This window comes from Folsomia candida, unplaced genomic scaffold (assembly GCF_002217175.1).
Source record: "Folsomia candida strain VU population unplaced genomic scaffold, ASM221717v1 Fcan01_Sc024, whole genome shotgun sequence".
Classification (NCBI taxonomy): Eukaryota; Metazoa; Arthropoda; class Collembola; order Entomobryomorpha; family Isotomidae; genus Folsomia; species Folsomia candida.
Genome location: NW_019091216.1, coordinates 2,237,639 through 2,260,586, shown reverse-complemented (window position 1 = coordinate 2,260,586; position 22,948 = coordinate 2,237,639). Strand labels below are relative to the sequence as shown.

The 22,948-nt window shown below is 34.9% G+C and overlaps 1 protein-coding gene across 2 annotated transcripts; it reads right to left on the bottom strand.

Annotated features, from left to right (window-relative positions):
• Positions 1–5,868: 5,868 nt before the first annotated feature.
• Positions 5,869–22,943, bottom strand: LOC110859119. Of its 2 annotated transcripts, none has more exons than XM_035859243.1 (10): positions 22,091–22,943; positions 18,174–18,354; positions 17,430–17,569; positions 15,489–15,654; positions 11,336–11,647; positions 8,838–9,010; positions 8,287–8,422; positions 7,902–8,090; positions 7,250–7,435; positions 5,869–6,021 (listed from the first exon to the last, which is right to left on the bottom strand). In XM_035859243.1, exons 1-10 carry the CDS (start codon positions 22,370–22,372, stop codon positions 5,930–5,932), a joined length of 1,857 nt encoding a protein of 618 aa, XP_035715136.1. In that variant the 5' UTR covers positions 22,373–22,943; the 3' UTR covers positions 5,869–5,929. The 2 variants fall into 2 exon arrangements, with proteins under 2 accessions (XP_035715136.1, XP_021963683.2); XM_022107991.2 differs by having other exon boundaries at positions 8,287–8,413.
• Between the last annotated feature and the right edge of the window lie 5 nt (positions 22,944–22,948).

Below are 22,948 nucleotides of genomic sequence, written 5' to 3'. Positions count from 1 at the left end.
GGGAAACATAGTGCACCGGAGATTATTGCCTTATTTGACCCATAGTTGGGGAAAAGCTGGGCCATACTTTTCCCCGAGATCATATGAATCAGGCACAGAACTGGCCCAAGTCTGGGACGCATAGTCATTTTCGTGGTTGCCCCTAATTGGCCCTAATATGGGCCACTTGTATCTACTATTAAGGTGCCATACTTTGGACATAACTTTGCCACATGTTTGCCGAATACCTGTTTACATACATATTTTTATTGCACCTCGTTAATTTCAAATATACATAATTAGTATTATTTCTAGCTACATACTAAATTAAAGCTAAGTCATACATATATACGCATTAACAGATATGGTTGGAATTAAATAACTTTTGTAAAATATCTTCAATTTTAAAAGAACTTAATTTCTGAATACCTTTACATAGAATAACCTGGATATTTTTGCTAGGACACGGATAATTATAAAAATCACATTGACTGTCAAATATTTTTCCATGCCGGTTATTTCTAAAAGTAGTGATTAAAACTTGTAAATGAACTAAAAATTACTAATGTGCATTACTGTTATCAAACTCCGATGGAACTGTATATAACAAATAGAGTAACTTCTGAGATATTTAAATCGGAGCCAGGGGCAGAGGGATCCTCTTCTGTTGTCGAATTTGTAATAGGAGTAAAATCCAGCTGAACTCGATGACGAGGAAGGAGTCGCTTGGCCTGATAATAAATTGAATGCTTAGAAAATAAACTTAATTATTAAAAACAATAACATACTAAAAAAATACCATTTGAGTTCTTACCCGGTGCTTTGAAGGGTAAATTGTTTGTTTCAACTGGATTCTTCGAATGAATTTTATTTCTCCTCGAATTCAAATTTTCCGAGTCACTGGAGCTTGATTGTGTTTCGCCAGAACTCAAAAATCTTGCTTCGTCCACATTCGAATTAGCTCTCTTGTAGTCATCTATAAATATGGTTAAATATAATAATGTTTTCTCATATTACAATGTACATAATTACTGCTAAATATGATTTACTTACCACTTCCAAAGGATCGAAAAATCTTCACCTCCAAGTTTTTCCAAGTTGACTTGGGCTTACTTTCTGAGTAATGGAGCAATTCCAAAAGCTTTACACCTTAGGCCAATAGCACATTTGCTTATCGTCCTCTTCAGACAAGCAAGTTGAGGGGACAGCGGCAAAAGACTTTTCCTCTAAAAACTCTACGACTGAAAACTTCGACGAAAAGTGCGGAGAAGACATCTTGCTTCCCGACGACAACGTGAAAAAACTAAACCTAATTTGTTAATCACGAGCGCACCAAAATGATAGGGCCAGCAGCTAGCCAAAGGAACGTGGGCCAACGATGGGATTGGATCATCGGGGCCAAAGCACGATATCCCGGACTGTGCCAGACTTGGGGCAAATCTACTACGTCCCATTTCTGGGCCGCATTTACAATTTCATTTTCGGGAAATTTGGTAAATATTTTGTATGGCCCGTATGTGTGTATGCATAATAAAACCAAACTTGGGATTTCAACTACGGGCCAATCGTGGTCCACAGTGAACATTCGGCATACCACCTTTGTGCCAAGGGTGGGCCGAAGTATACTTCCCACATCAAATTTTTTCCAAGTTTTCCCAGAGTTCCCAGACACAAGCCATGGCCCAAATATCATTCTTTATCGGGCACGTTGCAATTAAAATTTGGTTAAGCAAATTCAAGAAAAAAATTAAAAATTCGAATTATTAAAAATTAAAAACTAAGAAAATTAAAAACTCGTTAAAATTTCAAGAAAGTGAAATTAATCGCAGTGTGAGTTACAGTCAACAATTTTGTTATACTTGAAACGCATTTTCCAAATTCTTCACAAATTATTTACCATAATCATTTACGAGTTATTTACGCTGGGATAATTACTAATTAATTGTAATAAATTAAAGTAATACTTATCAGTTAATCACAGTAGTAACTACCAGCTAATTAGTACTAATTACTACTTAATCACAGTAGTAATTGCTACAGTGATTTTCCCACTCGATAGAAACCCTGGTCTTTTCCCAGGATATTATTATTACCTTTTCTTTTCCTGGAGAAAGCAGAGTGACGCTCAGGAACCAGCCTGTACTTAATAATGTCAGGAGAAAGTCAGCCCAGTCCCAAAAGTTAAGCAAGAAGAGCGGAATATTTTAGATCAGGAAACTGATCGTACATAAGTTTCTTGATGAAAAGATATTTTCATGAATATGGCTCCTCTTCGCTCGTCTCCACCGCCTTTTGTGTGGGTGTGGACCAGTGGCCGCGGAAGCGTGGGGACAGGGGGGACAATTTGTCCCGGACAATGTCTCCTCATTTATTCAATGTCCCCATCACCTGTTTATCCAGGTTATATATAAACCCCTACATCCCCCCATCCCACAATTTTATTGTCCCCACATGTCCCCATGCACAGCTTCCGCGGCCACTGTCAATATGGACGAGACTAAAGGAGAAAAGCAGCAGGACAAGATTAGATATTGATTCCGGCAGAGTATCTAAAAAGCCAAAACCAAATAAGCTTACAGACACGAAATAAAGAACGTCCGGGAATGAATGGGAATGGTCTGAAAATGTGGTCATAAAATCACAATGAGTTATCGGAATTTTAAACTTTTTGCATATGTATAATACCAAATACGTACCTACATAATTTAATTAATAGCTAAGGCCGCCACACCCCCGTTGGCGACTAGTTCGATTTTCTTGCGAAGATTTTTCATTAAATTTTTTCCCGAAGTTTTTGCCACTTCCGAGGTGATTTTCTTCCATCGTCCTTTGAATTTTCGAAAGGTGTCAGGCACATCTTGAAGCCGGGAGTATACTGACTTAGAACGTGCCCAGAATTTTTCGATTGGGCGGAGTTGGGGTACATTAGGTGGGTTGATATCTTTTGGTACGAAATCAATATTTTTCTTTCTGAGGTACTCGGTCACTTTCTTTGCAAAGTGACAAGTGGCGAGGTCAGGCCAAAACAAAACTTTATCATTTTTGTGAAACCTATTAATAAATGCTTCCAATCCAGCCTTGACGCAATTTTTCAGATAAATATCTTGATTGATATTCCCTTCGAGAACTACCGGGTCTGATACATGTCCGTGACTGGAGATGCATTGCCAAATGCAATATTTCTTTGGAAATTTGTCTTTTTTTCGTACTTTTTCTTCATAAGCCACTTCAGAGGGATCCGAGCTATGAAAAAAATGACGCCCTGGAAGATTTGAAGGGTCAACCGGAACATACGTTTCGTCATCCAGGATCACTACTTTTCCATGCATTTTCTTCAACAATTTTTGACAGCAATCCTTGATCCGACTTTCTTGTACGGGCTTGTAATTTGGTGCAGGTTTTTTGGTCCTTGCTTTGATTCCTAATTTATGGACCTTAATTTCCCCCAGGTAGCTTTTGGAAATTTTGACTTTCCTGGCAGCTACAGCTACTGACGTTGATGGTTTGGTTTTGAAAATTTTTTCAATTCTATTTTTCACTCGAGTGGTCGCTAGCTTCGCCGGACGACCAGCTGGCTTCTTGAGTTGCACATTTTCGGAATCCTTGAACTTTTTTATGTAGGAATACACATTTGAACTTGGAATTCCTTCCTGCTTAAAAAAGTTCCAGGTCACCTTGGAGTCTCGGTTGGCTGTCATGTTGTAGAACTCCATCACTCGTTTTGCTAACAGCTCCCTTTCAAACAAGCTTCTTCTACCCTTATCCATTTTTGAAATTTAAGAGTGATATACCAAATTGACCCTAATGAAGTGGGCTTTCAGAAATTTAAATTATTATAGTTCGCGGGTTTATTGATTTGTCAATATACTCGCTAGAGCGCGCATTCCCATTCATTCCCGGACGTTCTTTATCTATAAATATTGGCAAAATTTGATACTTCTCCGACCGACGTAGCAATTTCCTATCAGTTTCTTCCTCATTCTGGTCGTGGTATTGGGTGTCTTCATTATAAGAAAATACTTACACACGTACACATATTTATTTACATCGATGTATATGTCATAAATATAAATACCTACCTGTTCAAAATATATGTTCTCATTCAAATCATTTTCAAAATTTTAAAAAATCATTCATTCATTTATTCCTTCCTTTATTTACCAATTTAACTCATTCACGTCAATGTACACGTCAATCATCCACGAGCGAAAATACTTTCTACCCGGTTTCACCGAAATTAGTGAGGCCATGTCCTGCGAAAATTTGACGGGCCCAAAAATGTACACATTTTTCATCATAAAGCATTTCCCCAACTGTTAAAGCAGCCCGCAAAAAATGAAGCGCATTTGTGCAGAATTCTGCACAAAAGTGGCACGTTTTCCCTATAAAAAATCTAGAAAAGAGATTGTTTCGCCAGAATTTTTTTCGCAACAATGTCAAGTTCCACAATTTGTTCTGCAGTATACCTACATGGAAAAATTTATAAATTCTGCACCCAAAATTGGTCCAATTTTCCACACGTCCACATTTTCATAGGATCGTTCCCTATAAAAAAATAAAAGCTGCACAACAAAAAGTAAACACATATCCGTCTCACATTTCAAACTGGAGTAAATTCGTCCGCCCAAATTTCCAGAGTGCAAACAACCAACCAATTTCTCCATCACTCTCTTTAAACGGATGTCCTTAAAAACAAGCGACCAAGTGGACACGCACCCAGTGACCGCGGAAGCCGTAGGGACATTAATATAGTATAAGGGAGGGGTTTATGTACATAAGATGCGGACATTGAATAATCATGGGGACATTGTCCCTCTGTCCCCTCCAGCTTCCGCGGCCACTGCACATCCCCGACGAGACGGGCGGAAGGAAGGACATCAAGTAAATTGAATGTAAAGACTTTCTCTCTCTCTCGAAAATTGGGCTCAAAAAAACAAAAGAGCTCACGTAACTTGTAAGGATTGAGTAAGCCATGCTGCAATGCAATCGATGTGCCGACGACGATTTGTTAAAGTGAAAGACAATCGCCATCCGTAACCAACCAGTGGCCGCGGAAGGAAACGTGGGGACAGAGGGACAATGTCCCCACGGTTTATTCAATGTCCGCAAGGAATCATGCATGCCAATGTTATATAAACCCCTACATATCTCACTGCGCTAATGTCCCCAAGGCTTTTGCGGTCCCTGGCTACATATGTAGTGCGATGCACAGTGGCCGCGGAAGCGTGTTGGAACAGAGGGACAATGTCCCCATGGTTATTTGATGTCCACATCCATACATGTTCACGTTCATTCATTTAATGATGAATGAATAAATTATTCATTCAATATTCAAAATTTGAATGAATATTTTATTCTGATTTTTGAATAAATGAATATTGAGTGCATATCTAATCAATTCGTGTGAATGAATAAAGAATAAATATTTTTTTCGTCATTCATTTTTAACTCAACGCTTAATACATAGGGAAAGTTGAGAAATTCATCTAATACTGTGAATTTTGAATAACATGAATAATGAAGGAATGGTGAATAATGAAGGAATGTTGAATAATTAATGAATATTTTTTTTACAACTTATGAAATAAGGAATGAATATTTTCTTTCAAGGCTTTGAATGAATGAACCTTGAATGAATAAATATTTCTTGAACATGAATGTCCGCATCATCTCCCCAGCTTATACAAACCCCTCCCTCCCTTAACCTACAATGTTAATATCCCCCGATATCCTCACACCTTCCGCGGCCACTGCAACCAACCAACAATTTGCTGCTGAAAATTGGGTCAATATTGATTCCCCTTGTTTTTCACGGGATGCGATGTGACCAGAACTCCAAAATTCCAAAAGCGATGAAAATAACAAATAAATACGAATCGAGGCACGAACTCATTCTAAATAAATTTTTTCTTTTTATCCAATTTTCCAAAATAAATAAATACGTGACACATTACAAAAATGAATTAAATGAGCACAAAATCCAAATCCAGACAGGCACCAGGCACGTGACGGAAGAATTCCTTGGCGTATTTTCTCGCATTGCTAATAACCATTAGAAAAGCACGTGTTAAATAAAATCCACCATTTTTTCCGGAACTTCTTATTATTAAGCATTTTCACGTCACCTTTGTGGTAAACGTCGTAAATAACGTAAATTTAATACACTTACGAAAATTGCACACTTCGTAAATATAGGCAAGGTCAAAATTTCAAAATTTCGAAACTTCAAAATTTTGCCAAAAATACATACGTGGCCAAGTTATACATATATGACGAAGTCTACTTAAATATATTTGTTTCTCATAATCTACTTCTGACTTTAAAATACTACAATCTTTTTCAAAAAACAAAGTACATGTAGGCAAATAGATAAGCAAGTTTACGAGACTTAGGAAAATTCTATGCTTACAAAGCTTTGTAAATGTGGGCAAGATAAGAATTTCGAAACTTCAAAATTTGCCGAAAAATACATATCTTACCAAGTCTACTCGAATATAGTTGTTTTGCATACACTCAAAATAAGGTAGTAATGAATCATTACCATGTGGAATGACTATGTGGCTCTACCACGTCGGTTACGATTTATCGTAGAAATGATAACAATAAGTTCAGGGAAATTCAAATTCATTACCAAATATTAAGGAAGTTAATACCATTATGTATTAAATTTGAATTTCCCTGAACTTATTATTACCATTTCTACGACAAATCGTAACCGACGTGGTAGAGCCACATAGTCATTCCGCATGGTAATGATTCATTACTACCTTATTTTGAGTGTAATTTTAAAACAACGCAGATCATTGTAAATTTATGACATTTACGAAAATTCTATGCTTACAAAGTTTCGTAAATGTAGGTTGATATGCGTGTTTTTCTTTCATAAAAATATTTCGTGGGAAGTAAGAAAGTCAGGATATATTTCCTGCACCAAAGTTTCCGATAAGACAAATTGACAACTTTTCTTAAAAACATTTACGAAAGTATTATTTACGAAGGTACGTCAACGATTTGTAAATTTAAGAAAATTGTATTTACAAATCTACAGTTACGATGGTCGTTGTAGGAGAGAATACGTGGAATTTGGTAGTTGTAAAAGAGAGTGATAGATGTGAAGAAGGGCGGTTAGCCTAGTGGTAAAGGTGTCCGTCCGGGAAACGGGAGACGCGGGGTTCGATTCCTCGCACCACTCTTCAAAACATATTTTTGCTCTCTTTCGCGTATTTCAACTACCAAAAATCCCACATCGTGAAGACCTCAATGTTCTCACCTTTTCGCACAAGTGGGCCAATTTCATCCCTCATTTGTACCGTTGCGTTGATCCAGTCGGTCGAATTCCAGACGGGAGCGGAGCAAATGAAGGATTCCAAAGAGGCTGGGGAAAAGTCGGGGGAGAAAGTGAGACTGTTTCGCAGGATGGATTTTGTATCGCCCCACGTTTCGAGAGTGGTCGTTTCTGAAAATTCAGTTGTATTTTTTAAAATTGCAAACTTCAGTAGTTGGGTTAGGTGGTGCAAATTCATGGGTGTTTTAGCGTGAAAAAATTCGCAGAAATTTTTAGAGTGCAATTTTCAGTTTATTAGTCGATGAAGGTGCACATTCATAGGTAGCATGTAATCTTATAAATTGACGATGCCAGTTCATGGGCAGCATGCAATTCTAAAAATTAGCAAGGGTGCAAATTCAAGGGCAAGATGTGAGTGTTTAGAAATTTTAAAAGTTTTAGAGATTTGCCAAATTGCAAATTCTCAGGCATTTTTACAGTGCAAATTTCAGTTGGTGAGGCGAATGTGCAAATTCGTGGGTAGAATACAATTCTAGAAATTGGCGAAAGTACAAATTAAATGATATAATGTAATTCTTGAAATTGACAAAATTGCGAAATGAGCAGAATATATTTTTAGAAAGTTGCGAATTCATACCACTTGAAAACGCCCGGCTGTCAAGGATCGTTCCATTCTCGAATTTTAGAAACCATTTAAACCCACCCGACACGACGAAACTTGTCCCTTCACATTTTAACGTTACAGATGGATGACGAGACGATTTTTGCGGCATTATTGGCACAATTCTGAGGATGTCCTTCGTCTCTGCAGATTTCCAGTTTGTATCTGAAAAATTTCACACTCTTTTTTCCCACATTAGAAATATGGCAGGCTAAAGTTGAATAAAAATTCGGGAAATATTTTGGCATAAATTCCTTAAACATGTTGTCATCAATTCAAATTCTGACCAAAATTGGCATAAATCCTATTATTGTCTACTTAAATTCCCCGGGAATCTGACTTAAAATAAAATTTTACATACATTTCACGCCGTTGAATCCCGTAAAGAAAATTTCCGCGTGGACTCCCATCACTGAAGGACATTGTATAATCCCATTCGGCATGCACAACGTCTTCACGCAGTGATTGTTCGAAACACAGGTCGAGTCCTGCACATACTTAGAAAGTTCAATGTCAACGCTTAAAAGGTTATTCTGACTGGCAGTGACCGCGGAAGCTGTGGGGACATCGGGGGACATTGTCATTCTAGAATGGAGGGAGGGAAGAATTTGTATAACATGGGCAGATGATGGGGACATCGAATAACCGTGGGGATATTGTCCACACCCTTCCGCGGCCACTGCTTCCAAGGCCTTCCTCTCTCTCTCTCTCTCTTCCAAACAGTGACTGCGGAAGCTGTGGGGACATCGGGGGACATTAACACTGTTGGATGAGGGAGGGAAGGGTTTGTATAATTTGGGCATATAATGCGGATATCGAATAACCGTGGGGACATTGTCCCTCTGTCCCCCCGCTTCCGCGGCCACTGTTGCGAAACACTTGACAAATGAATGTACTTATCTAAATTCTCACATTTCTCAAACACTTGCTCATCCTGCAAGCAATCCAGTTGTCGCACTCGAACAAAACAATGTCCAATTCCTCACTCTGCATGGTTGATGGCGTTCCATTGTTCGTTGGGCGGGTGAAGGTCGGGCAGGAATTAAGAAACCGACGGGTATCCAGCACTCCGGATTTGGCCGTTTCTAAATTTATTAAAACGGAGAAACCGAAACCGAGAAAATTAAAAGGAACACGAAAAGTGAGACTGAAGACCAGAGAGCGGTTATGAATTCATCTAAACCTTTTCATTTGATGATAACCTACGGTCAAATTTTATGGCCTAATTCGCAAAAAATTCAAAATATTTTTACAACTTGTAACATATTTCTAGGATTTCGAGATTGCAATTCGACCAGGGAGATGATGTGAAATTAAGAAAATTTGGGAAGAATTTGGAAATAATTTTATTATGAGTTTATTATCGCTTAATTTGAAATTTTCCTTTGCAAGAAAATAAAAAACGGGTAGATTTGTACGCCAAAAATGGGTACTTGATAATATTAATAACGGGAATGAGGAGAAAGATATCGATTTTATCTTAAACTCTGCGAAATCTAATATATTAAAATGATACCAAGCGGTATTCATATATGACTATAACAAAGTGGTATTGATAAGGAATACCGTATAGTAATAGTTCGGTATTAAAAGTTTCACACTCTTAGAAATGGGGTTACGATTATAACCAAAAAGTAAGCGTATGTGACTCTACCGCCGTGGTTATAAATTTGTCATCGAGTGGTTACAATTGTCACCGACTAATTATAAAGTTTCACCGACCTGGGATTAAATTTTCACTAATAAATAATTAACCAGTTGGTCACAAATTCATAACCACGGCGGTAGAGTCACATACGTTTACTTTTTGGTTATAATCGTAACCCCATTTCTAAGAGTGTACCATTTCGATTGGTAGCCAATTTTTATGGACCGGTGCAATTTTAATACCAAGTAGGAGCAACTTTAATACCGATAAATCAATACCTGTCTGGGATAGAAGTCGGTTATGTATTTATTTTTGGCTTTATCATTTGATGACGACGGACAGTCAAATGTTGTGGGTGTGTTCCTCAACTTTTGTAGATCATGAAAATTTTAAAGTAATTTTACATATTACCATAAATTTCTAGATTTTCAGACATATAAAGATTATCTCAAAAATTTGTAATTTTTTTTACATATTTTTTTTCAAAAACATGCACATGTTTTGTAAATATTTCAACGAGGTGGGAGAAATTAATTTTTTTGCTTAAATAAATTGGACCACAATAAATTCAGAGGGTTCAATTCAATTCAGAAATATAAATTTTGCGAAAATTATTATTTTCACGTTTAAATATTTAGTACATGTTTTGCGTTCGTGTCGTTTTTTCGTAGATATTCTACACATTTCAGTCATGATTCGTAGATACATACATGCATAGCCGTACTATGCCTTATAACAATTAGCTATGCAATTTATTACTAATTTTTTGCATAGTTAAATCACTGATTTCTTATTTTCATGTTTTTTTCCCCTAAACATTTCTTAAATACTTTTCTTAAATACATATCCGCCCTCTGTCCGATAACAATAGCTACGCAATTTGCTGCAAATTTTTGGCACACTTTTTCTGTTAAGCATATAAATCATTAATGTTCGAACAAATCAAAAAAGTTGATAAGTTTTTCTCTGCGACTCCTGCGTAGTCAGATTTTGAAATACTTTTTGTGATGTTCACACAAACGCTGCGATACAACTTATACTATGAAATAAAAAAAGACCAAGTAGTTTTTCTCTTATTTGCATCCTCTTTTCGTACATATTTTGGAAACATTTCCACGATTTTTCGTACATAAATGCATACCCGTACATGAATGCCAATTGGTCTCCTCAATTTAATTTCCTTTAACTCAATTAACTGTGTTCGAAACTTGATACTGCATCTGGGACAGAGTGGCATCATCAGTTTCATCACACACTGGCCTTTCCCGACTCCAAAGTTTTCCTGGAAACTTTTCGTGTACAAAATTACGGCAAAAATGTCAGAAAAGTCGTCTAACATTACAATAGCTCAATCCAAACAATTATAAAATTTACCAAAAAGACGAAAAATTAGTCCAGTTTACTCTAATTTGCATGATTTTTGTGCAAATATTTCAGCCATTTTTCATCAATACATAACCGCACTCTGTCTATCAATTTAATTTCCTTTAACTCAATTAACTCCACGTACCGTTGGAAACTTGATACTGAGACTGGTACTTAATATTAAAAAAAGTGGAAAATTTCAAAAGTTTAACGAACTTAACCCAAGAAATTTTTTAAAATACGAAAAAGTTGAGAAATTTTGGAAGTTTTTCGTATTATGATGCTTTCTGCGTACATATTTTAGCCATTTTTTGTACACAAATATATATCCGCTTTCTGTCCATGAAATCTAATCAGTCTCAATTTAATTTCCTTTAACTCAATTAACTCAACGTACCGTTCGAAACTTGATACTGCCACTGGAACAGGGTCGCGTTATCCACTTTCCTTACACACTCGACCCTCCCGACTCCTCCATCATTTCCCTGGAAACTTGTCGTGTACAGAATTTCAGCACTTTTGTAAAACGAGACCAAATCCCGATTGTGAAATAGGGCTGCTTTCTCTTCCTCAGAATTTGGCAATTCACTCCGTAATTCGGGAACACTTCGTAAAAAAACCGTCTCGTTTTTCGAGAGACATTCCACCCGAAAAATGTCACCCTTCTTGAGACGGATTATTCGTCTCGTTTTCGGGTAAACGGTCCAATCTGTAGTAAACAAAATGGAAATTATTCTTTTATACCAAAAATAATGGGGTTTTCACGACCTTTGTGACGATGGATTCGTAAAAAACTGACGGTTTTCACGTCACCCTTACTAACATCGTAAAATTCCATCCAAATTCATGAAAATTTAAATTTAAAATATCGTTTTATAGTGAACTATCTATCCAATCTGTGGGAGAAAATGGGAATAAATTTTTTCAATATTAGGGGTTTTCACGACTTTCATGGCTATAGATTCGTAAAAACATTGAGGTTTTCACGGGACCTTCGTAACATCGTAACATGACATGCAAATTGATGAAAATTTAAATTAAAAATCTAATTTTCGAGTAAACGGAAAAATCTGTTGGAGAAAATGGGAATATTTTGTTATCAAAAAAGTAATAATGGGCGTTTTCAGGACCTTTGTAAGTAAGGATTCTTTAAAAAATTGAAGGTTTTCACGTCACCTTTTGTAACTTTGTGGTAAACGACGTAAACAGCTTGAATTTTAATGATTTTATGAATATTTTTTAACACAAAAGTAATAATCGGTGGGGTACTCATGACATTTGTAAGTGTAGATTCTTAAAAAAAATTGAAGATTTTCACGTCACCTTTCGTAACTTTGCAAAGTTACGAAAGGTGACCACATCGTTTACCACAAGGCTTTGTGGTAAACGATGTAAGTTACAAATATTTTTTTGTACAAACAAATAGTCGGGGTTTTCATGACATAAGTAACTTTGGATTCTTAAAAAAATGAGGGTTTTCACGGCATCTTTCGTAACTTTAGTAAATTGACGAGATCGAAGAAAATTTCAAAGTTACAAAGCTTCGTAAATAGAAACCAGGTCAAAAATTTGATCTGTAAAGAAGAAAACATATCTGACCCTATATACTCGAATATATTTATTTCACATAATTTTGAACCGACTTTGAAATGTTACAATATTTTTTCAAAAACAACTTAGGTAAATGTAAATTTACGACATTTACGAAAATGCCAAGGTTACAAAGTATCGCAAATATTGGCAAGGTCAAAAATCAAAATTTATTTATTTCCATATATTCGGAAGGAAACATATTATATCTAACCTTTTTAGGCCTTTTAAGATGGCCTTATAGATTTGTCAAGATGTCTGTCTGTCCGTCTGTCCGTCCGTCTGTAGGCACGATAACTCTCTTTAAACAAAAACTATCGAGTTGAAATTTTGCATGCTTCATCTTCGGGTAAAAAGTAAGGATGAGTTCGGAGATGAGCAAAATCGTTTGAGTGGTTGGCCGGTGGGGGTCATTTCTATCCAAATGTGTTGCCATTAACTACCAAGATGGTATTAATGCTATCTTAAAAGGCCCCGCAAAGTTGCTTAGAGTAGGTTTTTAATCTAATAGATTTATTTCAAATAATTTTTTCCGACTTTGAAATGGGTTTACGTTATTTTACCGGCGTCCACTTGCCGACATTGGTTTACCGACGCATTATTTACCGACCAATTTTACACCGACGTAATATAAGTTTTAGTATATGTAAATATATGTAAGGTTGATGTGTCTTTTTGATATTTCGTAAAAATATTTAGTACGAATTAAAGTCAGGATCTTGCAGGATCTTCGTAACTTTATGGTAAACGTCGTAAATAGCATAAATTTACGACACGTACGAAAAATCCATTTTACAAAACTTTTTTCACGTAAAAATTTTCCGCAAGAATTAAAAATCGGGATATTTCGAGAACTACAGTTTTCGATACTGTTGGGTAAAGACAAATGAAGATTTATTTCGAGAAACCTTCACGAAAGGATTGTTTCCGAGGGTACGTTTTGCATGTCAATTTTTTTGTAAATATTTTTTTTCACGAATCCACATCTACAAAGGTCGTGAAACCCCCAATATTCGTGAATTTATAAAAATGTTGACGTTAGAGATGTACCCTCGAGAATACATATTACTTTTTTAAGAGATTTTTTAAATCTCCATTTGTGTTTACCCAACAGCATCGGAAACTTTGGTGCTCGGATTTTGTATTCCTAGAAATATTTTTTCGAAGGAAAAGACGCTTCAGCCTTGCCTATATTTACGAGATTTCGCAAGCACTTTGTAAATGTCGTAAATTTTCTTACATAGAGATGTGTAATTTTTTTAAATGTAACATTTCAAAGTCGAAGAAAAATTATGTTAACGCATAATTTGATTAAACTTGGTCAGATCATATTTTTCCTGGACTTTAAAATTTTGAAACTTGAAAATTTTAAAAAGCGTACTAACGTCAACCTTTGCATATCTCACAAATTGAGCATAGCAACATGACTTGCGGAGATTTGCGAGATGTCGCAAATTTTTTTTTGCAAAAGAAAACTATATGGATTTATTTTCGCAAATTAACCCACATTCTTATTTCGCAAATTATTTCATCCTCACCATCGCCAGCAAGAGAAATTACAGAAATCCATGGAAACGATACCAAAATATGTGGTTTTTAGTAGATTTGCGAGATTGGAGAGATTTGCAAGTTATATTTTGCGAATCCCCTCACGACAGAAATATTATGATCTTCACAAGTCTGCTAAACGAGTTGTGATGCGAAATAAGAAGTTGTCGTGAGTACCCCCATAATAAATTTAGTGCAACTCAACATTTACATAGAGTCAATTCACGTCAACCTTCGTAACTCCGGAACCATGTAAACTAAAATCATCGATTACAAACGTCAGCTTACGAACCAAAAACATTTGTTACATCTTCGCAAGATCTTCTTAAAACTTCGTAAGTTTCGTAAATTTATGGGAGTTACATAGTTTATGAAGAATGGCGTGAATTGCCTCAATTAATCTCGAAATATCCCGACTTTTAATTCCCACTAAAGAAAGAAAGACGCATCCCGTGTTTACCCATGTTTACGTCGTAAGTAGAGAATTTTCGTAAATGTCGTAAATTTGGTGATAATTTTTTTTAAAAAGAATGAAGCATTTCAAAGTCGGAACAATATTTAGTAAAACAATTTTATTTAATTAAACTTGGTTAGATATGAATTTTTACGTGGGGAAGTTTGAAATTTTGAAATTTTGAAATTTTGAAATTTTTAACTGATTTTATTAACATCGTTAGTTATATTACTTCTTTAATTAACTGTGGATTCACCAAAAATTAGAGTTTTCGCGTCACCCTCGTAAATGTCAAAAGCAGCGTAAATTTATGACGTTTACTAAAATTCCATGGTTATCCGGTACAATCATGGAAGTCTCGTAAATGTCGCAAATTTACACTATTTAAGAATTTGACGTTAATACATTTTTTGCGCACCTGGCGGGCCGCCCAATTCAACTTCCACCTTATCCCTGAAATCTCGATGGGATTTTCGTAAACGTCTTAAATTTACGCTGTTCACCAAGTTGACGTGAACACCCCAAATGTATTTTTATTTTATTTTTTGCACACCTGGTGGGCCGACTAGTTCCACTTCCACCTTATCCCTGAAATCTCGATGGGATTTTCGTAAACGTCTTAAATTTACGCTGTTTACAAAGTTGACGTGAATACCCCAAATGTATTTTTATTTTATTTTTTGCACACCTGGTGGGCCGACTAGTTCCACTTCCACCTTATCCCTGAAATCTCGATGGGATTTTCGTAAACGTCTTAAATTTACGCTGTTTACAAAGTTGACGTGAATACCCCAAATGTATTTTTATTTTATTTTTTGCACACCTGGTGGGCCGACTAGTTCCACTTCCACCTTATCCCTGAAATCTCGATGGGATTTTCGTAAACGTCTTAAATTTACGCTGTTTACAAAGTTGACGTGAATACCCCAAATGTATTTTTATTTTATTTTTTGCACACCTGGTGGGCCGACTAGTTCCACTTTGACCTTATCCCTGAAATCTCGACCGCATTGATAGCTTCCGAGAAACGTGGAGTCAACCGGTTCCGTTCCCAAGCTCATTACAAATCCGACTTTTGGATCATACTTCACCATCGATGATTGACGCAGCCAGAGTTGAGAGTTCTAAAAATAAGTGCAAAAAAATTCGGTCAAAATGTCAAATCCCCGAAAAAAAATGTATTTAATATTTGCACAAAAAATTTTAAGAAATATTTATGACGAAAAGAAACGGAACGTTTTCTTCCCAATTTTTTTGTTAGGTTTAGTGCTCAATTTTTTTAAATTTCAATCAGGCATTTTTTTTATATACAACGGTCCAAGAATTAACGAAAAATTACACATTTTTGAAAAAATAATCGAAATATTTACATACTTTAGAAACAATTAGTCAAATCCCCGAAAAAAATGTATTTAATATGTGCGCAAAAAAATTTAAGAAATATTTATATATGACGGAAAGAAACGGACGTTTTCTTTCCAATTTTTTTGTTCGGTTTAGTTCTCACAATTTTTTGTATTTCAATCAGGCATTTTTTTGCTTAAAACGTTCGAAGCATTGACGAAAAAATTATACATTTTTGATAAATAATCGAAATATTTATATACTTTCGAAATAATTAGTTTAATGTATGATTTAAAAGTCTGAAATAAAAATTTGTAGGAAAAGAAATGATGTAATTTTTCAAATATAGATTGGACGTGAAATTGATATTTTCAGAATTCCTACAATCTACAAATTTAATTGGGTAGGTTTTCATTAAAAATTTATGAATTGCGTTTTGTCTTCTGTAATATTTTTTTTGAAATTTTACATGAAAAACAATGACAGAATTTACATATTTTTGAAGTATGTTCAAAGTTGAATGATTACAAAGTCAGCAGAAACAAAATTTTGTTAAAACAAGTTACTCAAATATTTAGTTTAAGATCTGTAAATCTAACTTAAATTCAAATTTCATAAAATTGCATTTAATTCAAAATTTGTATTTCGTAAAATTTTGAGAATTCAAATTCTGCACGTTCTAAAGCTGAATGGATTCATTGGCTGAGAGTTGATATATGTAAATATATTTGGAATTAGTTTAGTTCAAAATTATTTACAGTTCAGTTATAATTTTTTTCGAAAAATTTCAATCGTCAACATTGTCAAAAAATATTGAATTTACGAATTTAAAAAAATAGCATTGCATGATAAATATGGACGTAACGATCAAAATTTCATTAGACAACTTGGTCAAAATATTGGCAGGAATTTCATATTTTTGAAAATAAATAAAATTATTACTTAACTCAAGATTTGCTGAATTCGCTCTGAGGTTAATTTCGTAAAATTTTATTTAATTCAAGATTTGGACTACGTCAAATTTGTCGAATTTAATTTCTACACGTTAAAAATTTGATTATGCGAAATTGACCAATTACATATTTACCTGTACTATTTACGGAATAAGACTAAAAATATGATTTTCGTAAAGATGTTTGAAAAATTATTGAGGGGTCTCACTCGTCAACCTTTGCAACCTTTAAAAGTCAGAAATATAAAATTTTGCTAAAAGAAATAACGCATTCTTTAATCCAAGATGGGACAGCAATTGACGCTGACGCTATAAGGCTGGATTTAGTCAAATTTGCATAATAAAAATTGTGCAACCTAATCAAATGCGGCATTTTTTGTAAAAAAAAGGTAAAAAAAAACATTTAAAAAAATGCCAACCAAAATCAAGTCATTTTCATCGAAAAGTCACCGAAATTTTTATAAATTAAATTAAATTTAAATTAAATTTTATAAAGTAGAATTCCCTCAAAACTCAAGTTATTTTCGTACAAAAATAACTGGAAATTTAAAGAAATCTAAAATTCCATCCAAAACCTAGGCTTTTTCGTATAAAAATACATACCCCGTCAATTTTCCAGAGTTGAATATCTTTCGCCATATTCCTATTTGAAATGGCGCACGGCAAGGTGACCGTTTTCTGTGCAGGATTCACCACAATCCTGATCGATTCTCCACTTCGCAGCATAATATTCCGTGGAGGAGCTAATCAATTAATTAATTAATAGAGTGCAAATCGGATTATAAATGAATTACATTGGAAAGTTGTTGCTTACAATGGCAGTCTTCCAGCGTATACTCTTCGAGTTTGGGCAAATTAGTGTCAATCGATCACAAATTTGATTAGTATGAAATTTGCGAAAGACACTATCTCCCAATGGGCACGTTTGGAGATATTTGCATCCAAAGGGGAGAAAACGCGCAATAAATTTGAAAAGTGCAAAATTTGTCGACTTTAAATTTACTTCCAAAGAAGAGTAAACGACCCCAAAAGTTGCCAAATTTTGCACTCTGCAAATTTACTCCTCTACCGATGCAATTTCTTAAAAAAAACGGTGAAACAAGCATTTATTTGGATATGTTTGAAAGGAAATTTGCATCCGAAGAGGAGAAAACTCGCCAAATCTTACGCTTTCCAAATTTACTGCAGATTTTCTCCTCTTGGGATGCAACTATCTCTCCGACACGTGTCCATTTGGAGATCCTGTCTTTCGAAAATTTCATCCTAATTAAGTTTGTGATCGATTCACACTAATTTGCCCAAAATCCGAGAGTATCCGCTGGTATACGTCCCTTGTTAATTACTCACTTTGAACAAAGATGAACTTGGACGTGACCAAGGTCGGATTTTCGACTTGGAAGCAGGAGTAATTCCCCGAGATTTCCTGATACGTCGTGAGAGTGACGTTGATATGATAGCAGTGCGATGAGACACCGTTCGATCCCGTGTAGCCCGTCACTTTTGTTCGGATCTCGGCCTTCTGATTAGTCTTTGATCAAAGAGAAATTAGATCAATTAGCAATTAATTAGAATTACATTTGCAAAAAATTCGCTACAATTTATCAGTAAAAGATGTATTAAGTGCAGAATTTTGGTACATGTGTACAAAAAATGCGCATGATCTAATTTTGCGGAAGCAACGACCAGAATTTTGCACTAATCTTACACAGAAATCAAACAAAATTAAAATTACTGAGTCAAAAAATGTGCAACAAAATCCATTTGCAAAAAATCGCTATAATTTATATGTTGAAGTATTTATTGCGAAAATAAGTGCAGAATTTGTCCATGCACATAAAATTGAACACAATTTATCTTTAAATTTGTAGAAGGAACAATCAAAATTTTGCACAATTTTTATACAGAAATCATGCAAAATTCAAATACTGAGTAAGAAAATGTGCAACTAAATAGATTTGCAAAAAAAATCGCTACAATTTATGACGTCGATATGATAGCAGTGCGATGAAACGCCGTCCGATCTCCTGTAGCCCGGCACTTTTGTTCGGATCTCGGCTTTCTGATTAGTCTTTGATCAAAGAGAAAGTCAATTAGAAATTAGTTCCACCCGTGTAAAAATCCATTTGCAAAAAATTCGCTAAAGTTTATCTGCAGAAGTATATATTAACTGCAGAATTTTGCAACAGATATCGATTTGCAAAAAGTTCTGAATATTTAATTTATCTGTACAAATATGTACTAAGAAGAGAAGTGAAGAATTTTGCTGCATACATAAAATTGCACACGATTTAACTTTGCAAAAGGAACGACCAGAAGATGCATACATACAGGGTCCATTTACTGTATCCTTGGAGAAATTCTAGACAGGGTCATGTCAGTTCAAAAATTCTCAAAATTTTTTTTTACAGATTTTAAAGTTTGAGAATATGCATTATTTTTGCTGGGAAAGCTTGGTTGTCAAGAACGATAAAATGCTCAGATTTATCATAAAATTTACACAAATACTTTTTGGGTACCGTTTTTGATTCTGGATTTTAATATTAATTTTTTGTGTACCGTTTTCGATGCTAAATTTTTACGATATTAATTTTTTGTGTACCGTTTTTGATGCTGAATTTTTCCGATATTAATCTTTTTGGGTACAGTGGGTAGTTTCAATCACAAAATACAGAAAATTTGAAAGCAATACAGGCTTTAAATAATGCCTCGTCCATGCATTGTTCCTGGATGTCCGTACAAATACAAGCAAGGCAAGCTCGGATCTCCAACTCACGTACAAATTAACTAAGAAGCACCTTAACTTAAGAGGAAGGGAACGAATGAAAGTTAGACCTGCAATGGAATTATTTTCACACAGCACAGCCAAGGCGTTGCAGTATTTACTACCGGAATACAAGGAAATGGCAGATTTTTTTCTTCTTCTAAACGATGGAATGGATCTTCTTAATACTAGAACAACCCATCTTGATCAAAATCCTTTGAAGTGTCCTTTTGGATCTGAATACGAATTGCAAGTCAAAACATTGGATAAGTTATGCAAGAATATAACAGAATTGAGGATAATGAATAAGCGACCATGCATTAAACCCTTTCAACGAGGTTTCAAACTGTCATGCGAAAGTCTCAAAGGCTTATTCCTGCAGTTAAAAGAGCCTCCGGTTAACATCAAGTACATAATGACCACACATTGCAACCAGGATTATCTGGAGTCGAGTTTTGGAGCGATACGTGGAGTTGGAAGGTTCAACATGACCCCACTACCCGCTGATGCTATTTTGAGGGTCAAGTCTCTGATTTTGGCATCAAATATACGATGTCCAAAAACGGGAAACATTCATTCTGAAAACGATATGGTCATGTACAGTTCCCAAAGACTTACCTTGATGATGCAACCCGTTCCTCACCTAGATATCCCCTATGAAGATGAGTACATTCTCTCTAAATTGCAGTATATTGACCCAACGTCTGAAGTAGAAGTCCCCGTAATTGATTCTCTTCAAAACAGAGCAATTCTTGGGGCCAAAGAATACGTCGCTGGATTTATTGCTAAAAGATTCTTAGATACAAATCCAGAAATGAAGTCAATTGGATCAAGAGAAGGTTGGGTCAATGTTATATCACGGAGAAACCTAATCACACCCTCGGATATGTGGCTTTGTACATTTCTAAAATTCGAAGATTTTTTCAATACATTTCATAAAAGAAGACATAGTTCAGCTTGGGATCTTAACACTGAAGTTCGAGCAATAACTCCTTTGGCTAAGTTTTTAAACCAAAAATATCCCTCAATTCCTCTCAAAGTAACTAAGTACTACGTGAAAGTCAGAACTAAGATAAGAATTTCCTCCATCAACAAGAAAATCTTACTGGCTAGACGTGAGAAAAGAGCAAACGCATTTATAAATTCGTCGGTTGTAACTCCAGAAGATGATGAACAAGATTTTGAAATAGAACACGAGTTGGAATTAGCTGAAGAAATGCGTTGCATCATAAACAGCGATTTGGATGAAGTTGAAGGATGTATAGAATTAGAAAGTGTTGAAGATGAGCCGGAATGGGAACTTCTCGACATTTAGTAAATTTTTAATTTGTATCATTATTAAGGATTAAGAGAAATTCACTAGTTTTGTTATGCATGTACATATGTACCTATATGCAAATTGTCAATTAAAATAATTGCTATATATAAAGTAATTATGCTTGAAATAGGAATGTGAATTTGAAGTACTGTTACGCTTTATATGTTTGCACAAAAATTCAGCTTCAAAAACGGTATCCAAAATTATTCGTTTGCATTTTAGTATGGATTTGAGTGATTTTATAAAATAGTTTCAATTTTTCAAAGATTAGCAAATTTTACCAAAAATGTTACCAAAAATTTTACCAAATACTTTTTGCATATATATTTAATCATGCGTAATAATAAAAAATATGGTTTTGATTAATTTTAAAATAAACTAAACCAAAATAATAATTCCCCACATCCCCCCACTCACCCCCCCCCCTAACCCCCCCACGACCGAAGCCACAAGAGGGGCTAGGGCCAGGACCTTCAGCTGCGTCCGCCAGGAATCGAACTGGCATCACTCGCTGAGTAGTTATCCCGCACATTGGCGTAACTCTACATGGTCCTGTCCAACCAGAAGGGCACCTAATCCTTGCATTTATTTAATAAATGCATGATTATTATGTGCAATAGTATGCATATATTATTAAGTATGTATATGGAACAGTATTTATGTAGCATTAATATTACAAAAATCCAGCATCAAAAACGGTACCCAAAAAGTATTTGTGTGAATTTTATGATAAATCTGAGCATTTTATTATTCTTGACAACCAAGCTTTCCCAGCAAAAATAATGCATATTCTCAAACTTTAAAATCTGTAAAAAAAAATTTTGAGAATTTTTGAACTGACATGACCCTGTCTAGAATTTCTCCAAGGATACAGTAAATGGACCCTGCATACATATATATCTTTAAAATTAGCAAATTTTCAAGAACGATTTTCATCCAAGATTTATGTAATTATGCAAATATTTCGTTTCCACAAACTCTTGCAGAGAAACCGGGCAAAATTTAAAATACGGGCAATATGATTTGTTGTACACGAAATTTTCTACCGGAGGATTCAGATTTCTGTACGTGTCTCTTGCAAAAAATTGTCCAATTTCCGGCAAGTCTATTTTCAAGGGTTCGTGCAATTTTTTTTACACGCGATATTCCAACAGATTAAAAATATGTGGCTTATCATTTACATACCAAATGTCCTGAAAAAGTCAGGTCGATTGGATAGGCAGCCCAACAGTCCAAATTTATCGGGGTAATCTTGGTCGCATTGATGACAACGTCGTTATTCCGAAATTCTTGCATTTCTAATCTCGGTAATTTCGACAACGTTAAGATTGGCGGAGTCCTTCCGATTTCTTCAGCACTTTCAAATCCCGGGCATCCAAAGGACTCCGACAAACACAGCGTTGGTCCAATTAGCAGGAAAATTAGGAAAAATTTTAACGGGCTTACGGGAAACTTAACAAGCTTCATTTTCAAATTTTGAAGTTTAAAGTTTTGTTTTATTTTCCCTTCAACTTTAAAAAATCATACAATCAAAAATTTTTCTGATTTATTAAATCGTAAATTTTTGAACACTTTTTTTTAAATTATTGCTCGAACTACTTTAACAAAATTTAAAATTTTTCCGATTTATTAACTCATAAATTTTCTAGCACTGTTTTTTTAACTAATGCTTCAACTTCTTTAATAAAATTGCAAAGTTTTTTTTTTATTTTTTTTCAAATTGTAAATTTTTTAGCACTTTTTTTATTATTGTTTCAACTTCTTTAACAAAATCGCAAATTTTTCAGATATCAAGTCGTAAATCTTTACAAGAAAAATAAATTACCATTTCCGTCCGTTCTAGACAAATAATAAATAAATAAGTTACCAAACAATTTAACACAGACACGAGTTTATTTTTGCGGTCAGGTGAAGACCTTGCTTTTTAATGCAAACAGTATTTAGTTAATTACTACATAAATTTACTAAATAATATGTAAATGAGTAACCCACATCCTTCCGTTTTGGCTTTATGTATTTATCATCAAATTGAGTCACAAAATA

Excerpts from the sequence above, each read along its gene's own strand:
- LOC110859119 (XM_035859243.1), bottom strand. The coding sequence starts at position 22,372 with ATGAAGCTTGTTAAGTTTCCCGTAAGCCCGTTAAAATTTTTCCTAATT. Across the intron at positions 9,011-11,335 it reads GCAGTATCAAGTTTCGAACG|AAACGGCCAAATCCGGAGTG; the intron begins GTACGTTGAGTT and ends TAATAAATTTAG. Across the intron at positions 6,022-7,249 it reads TGGCCCACTTGTGCGAAAAG|CAATGCGAGAAAATACGCCA; the intron begins GTGAGAACATTG and ends AATGGTTATTAG.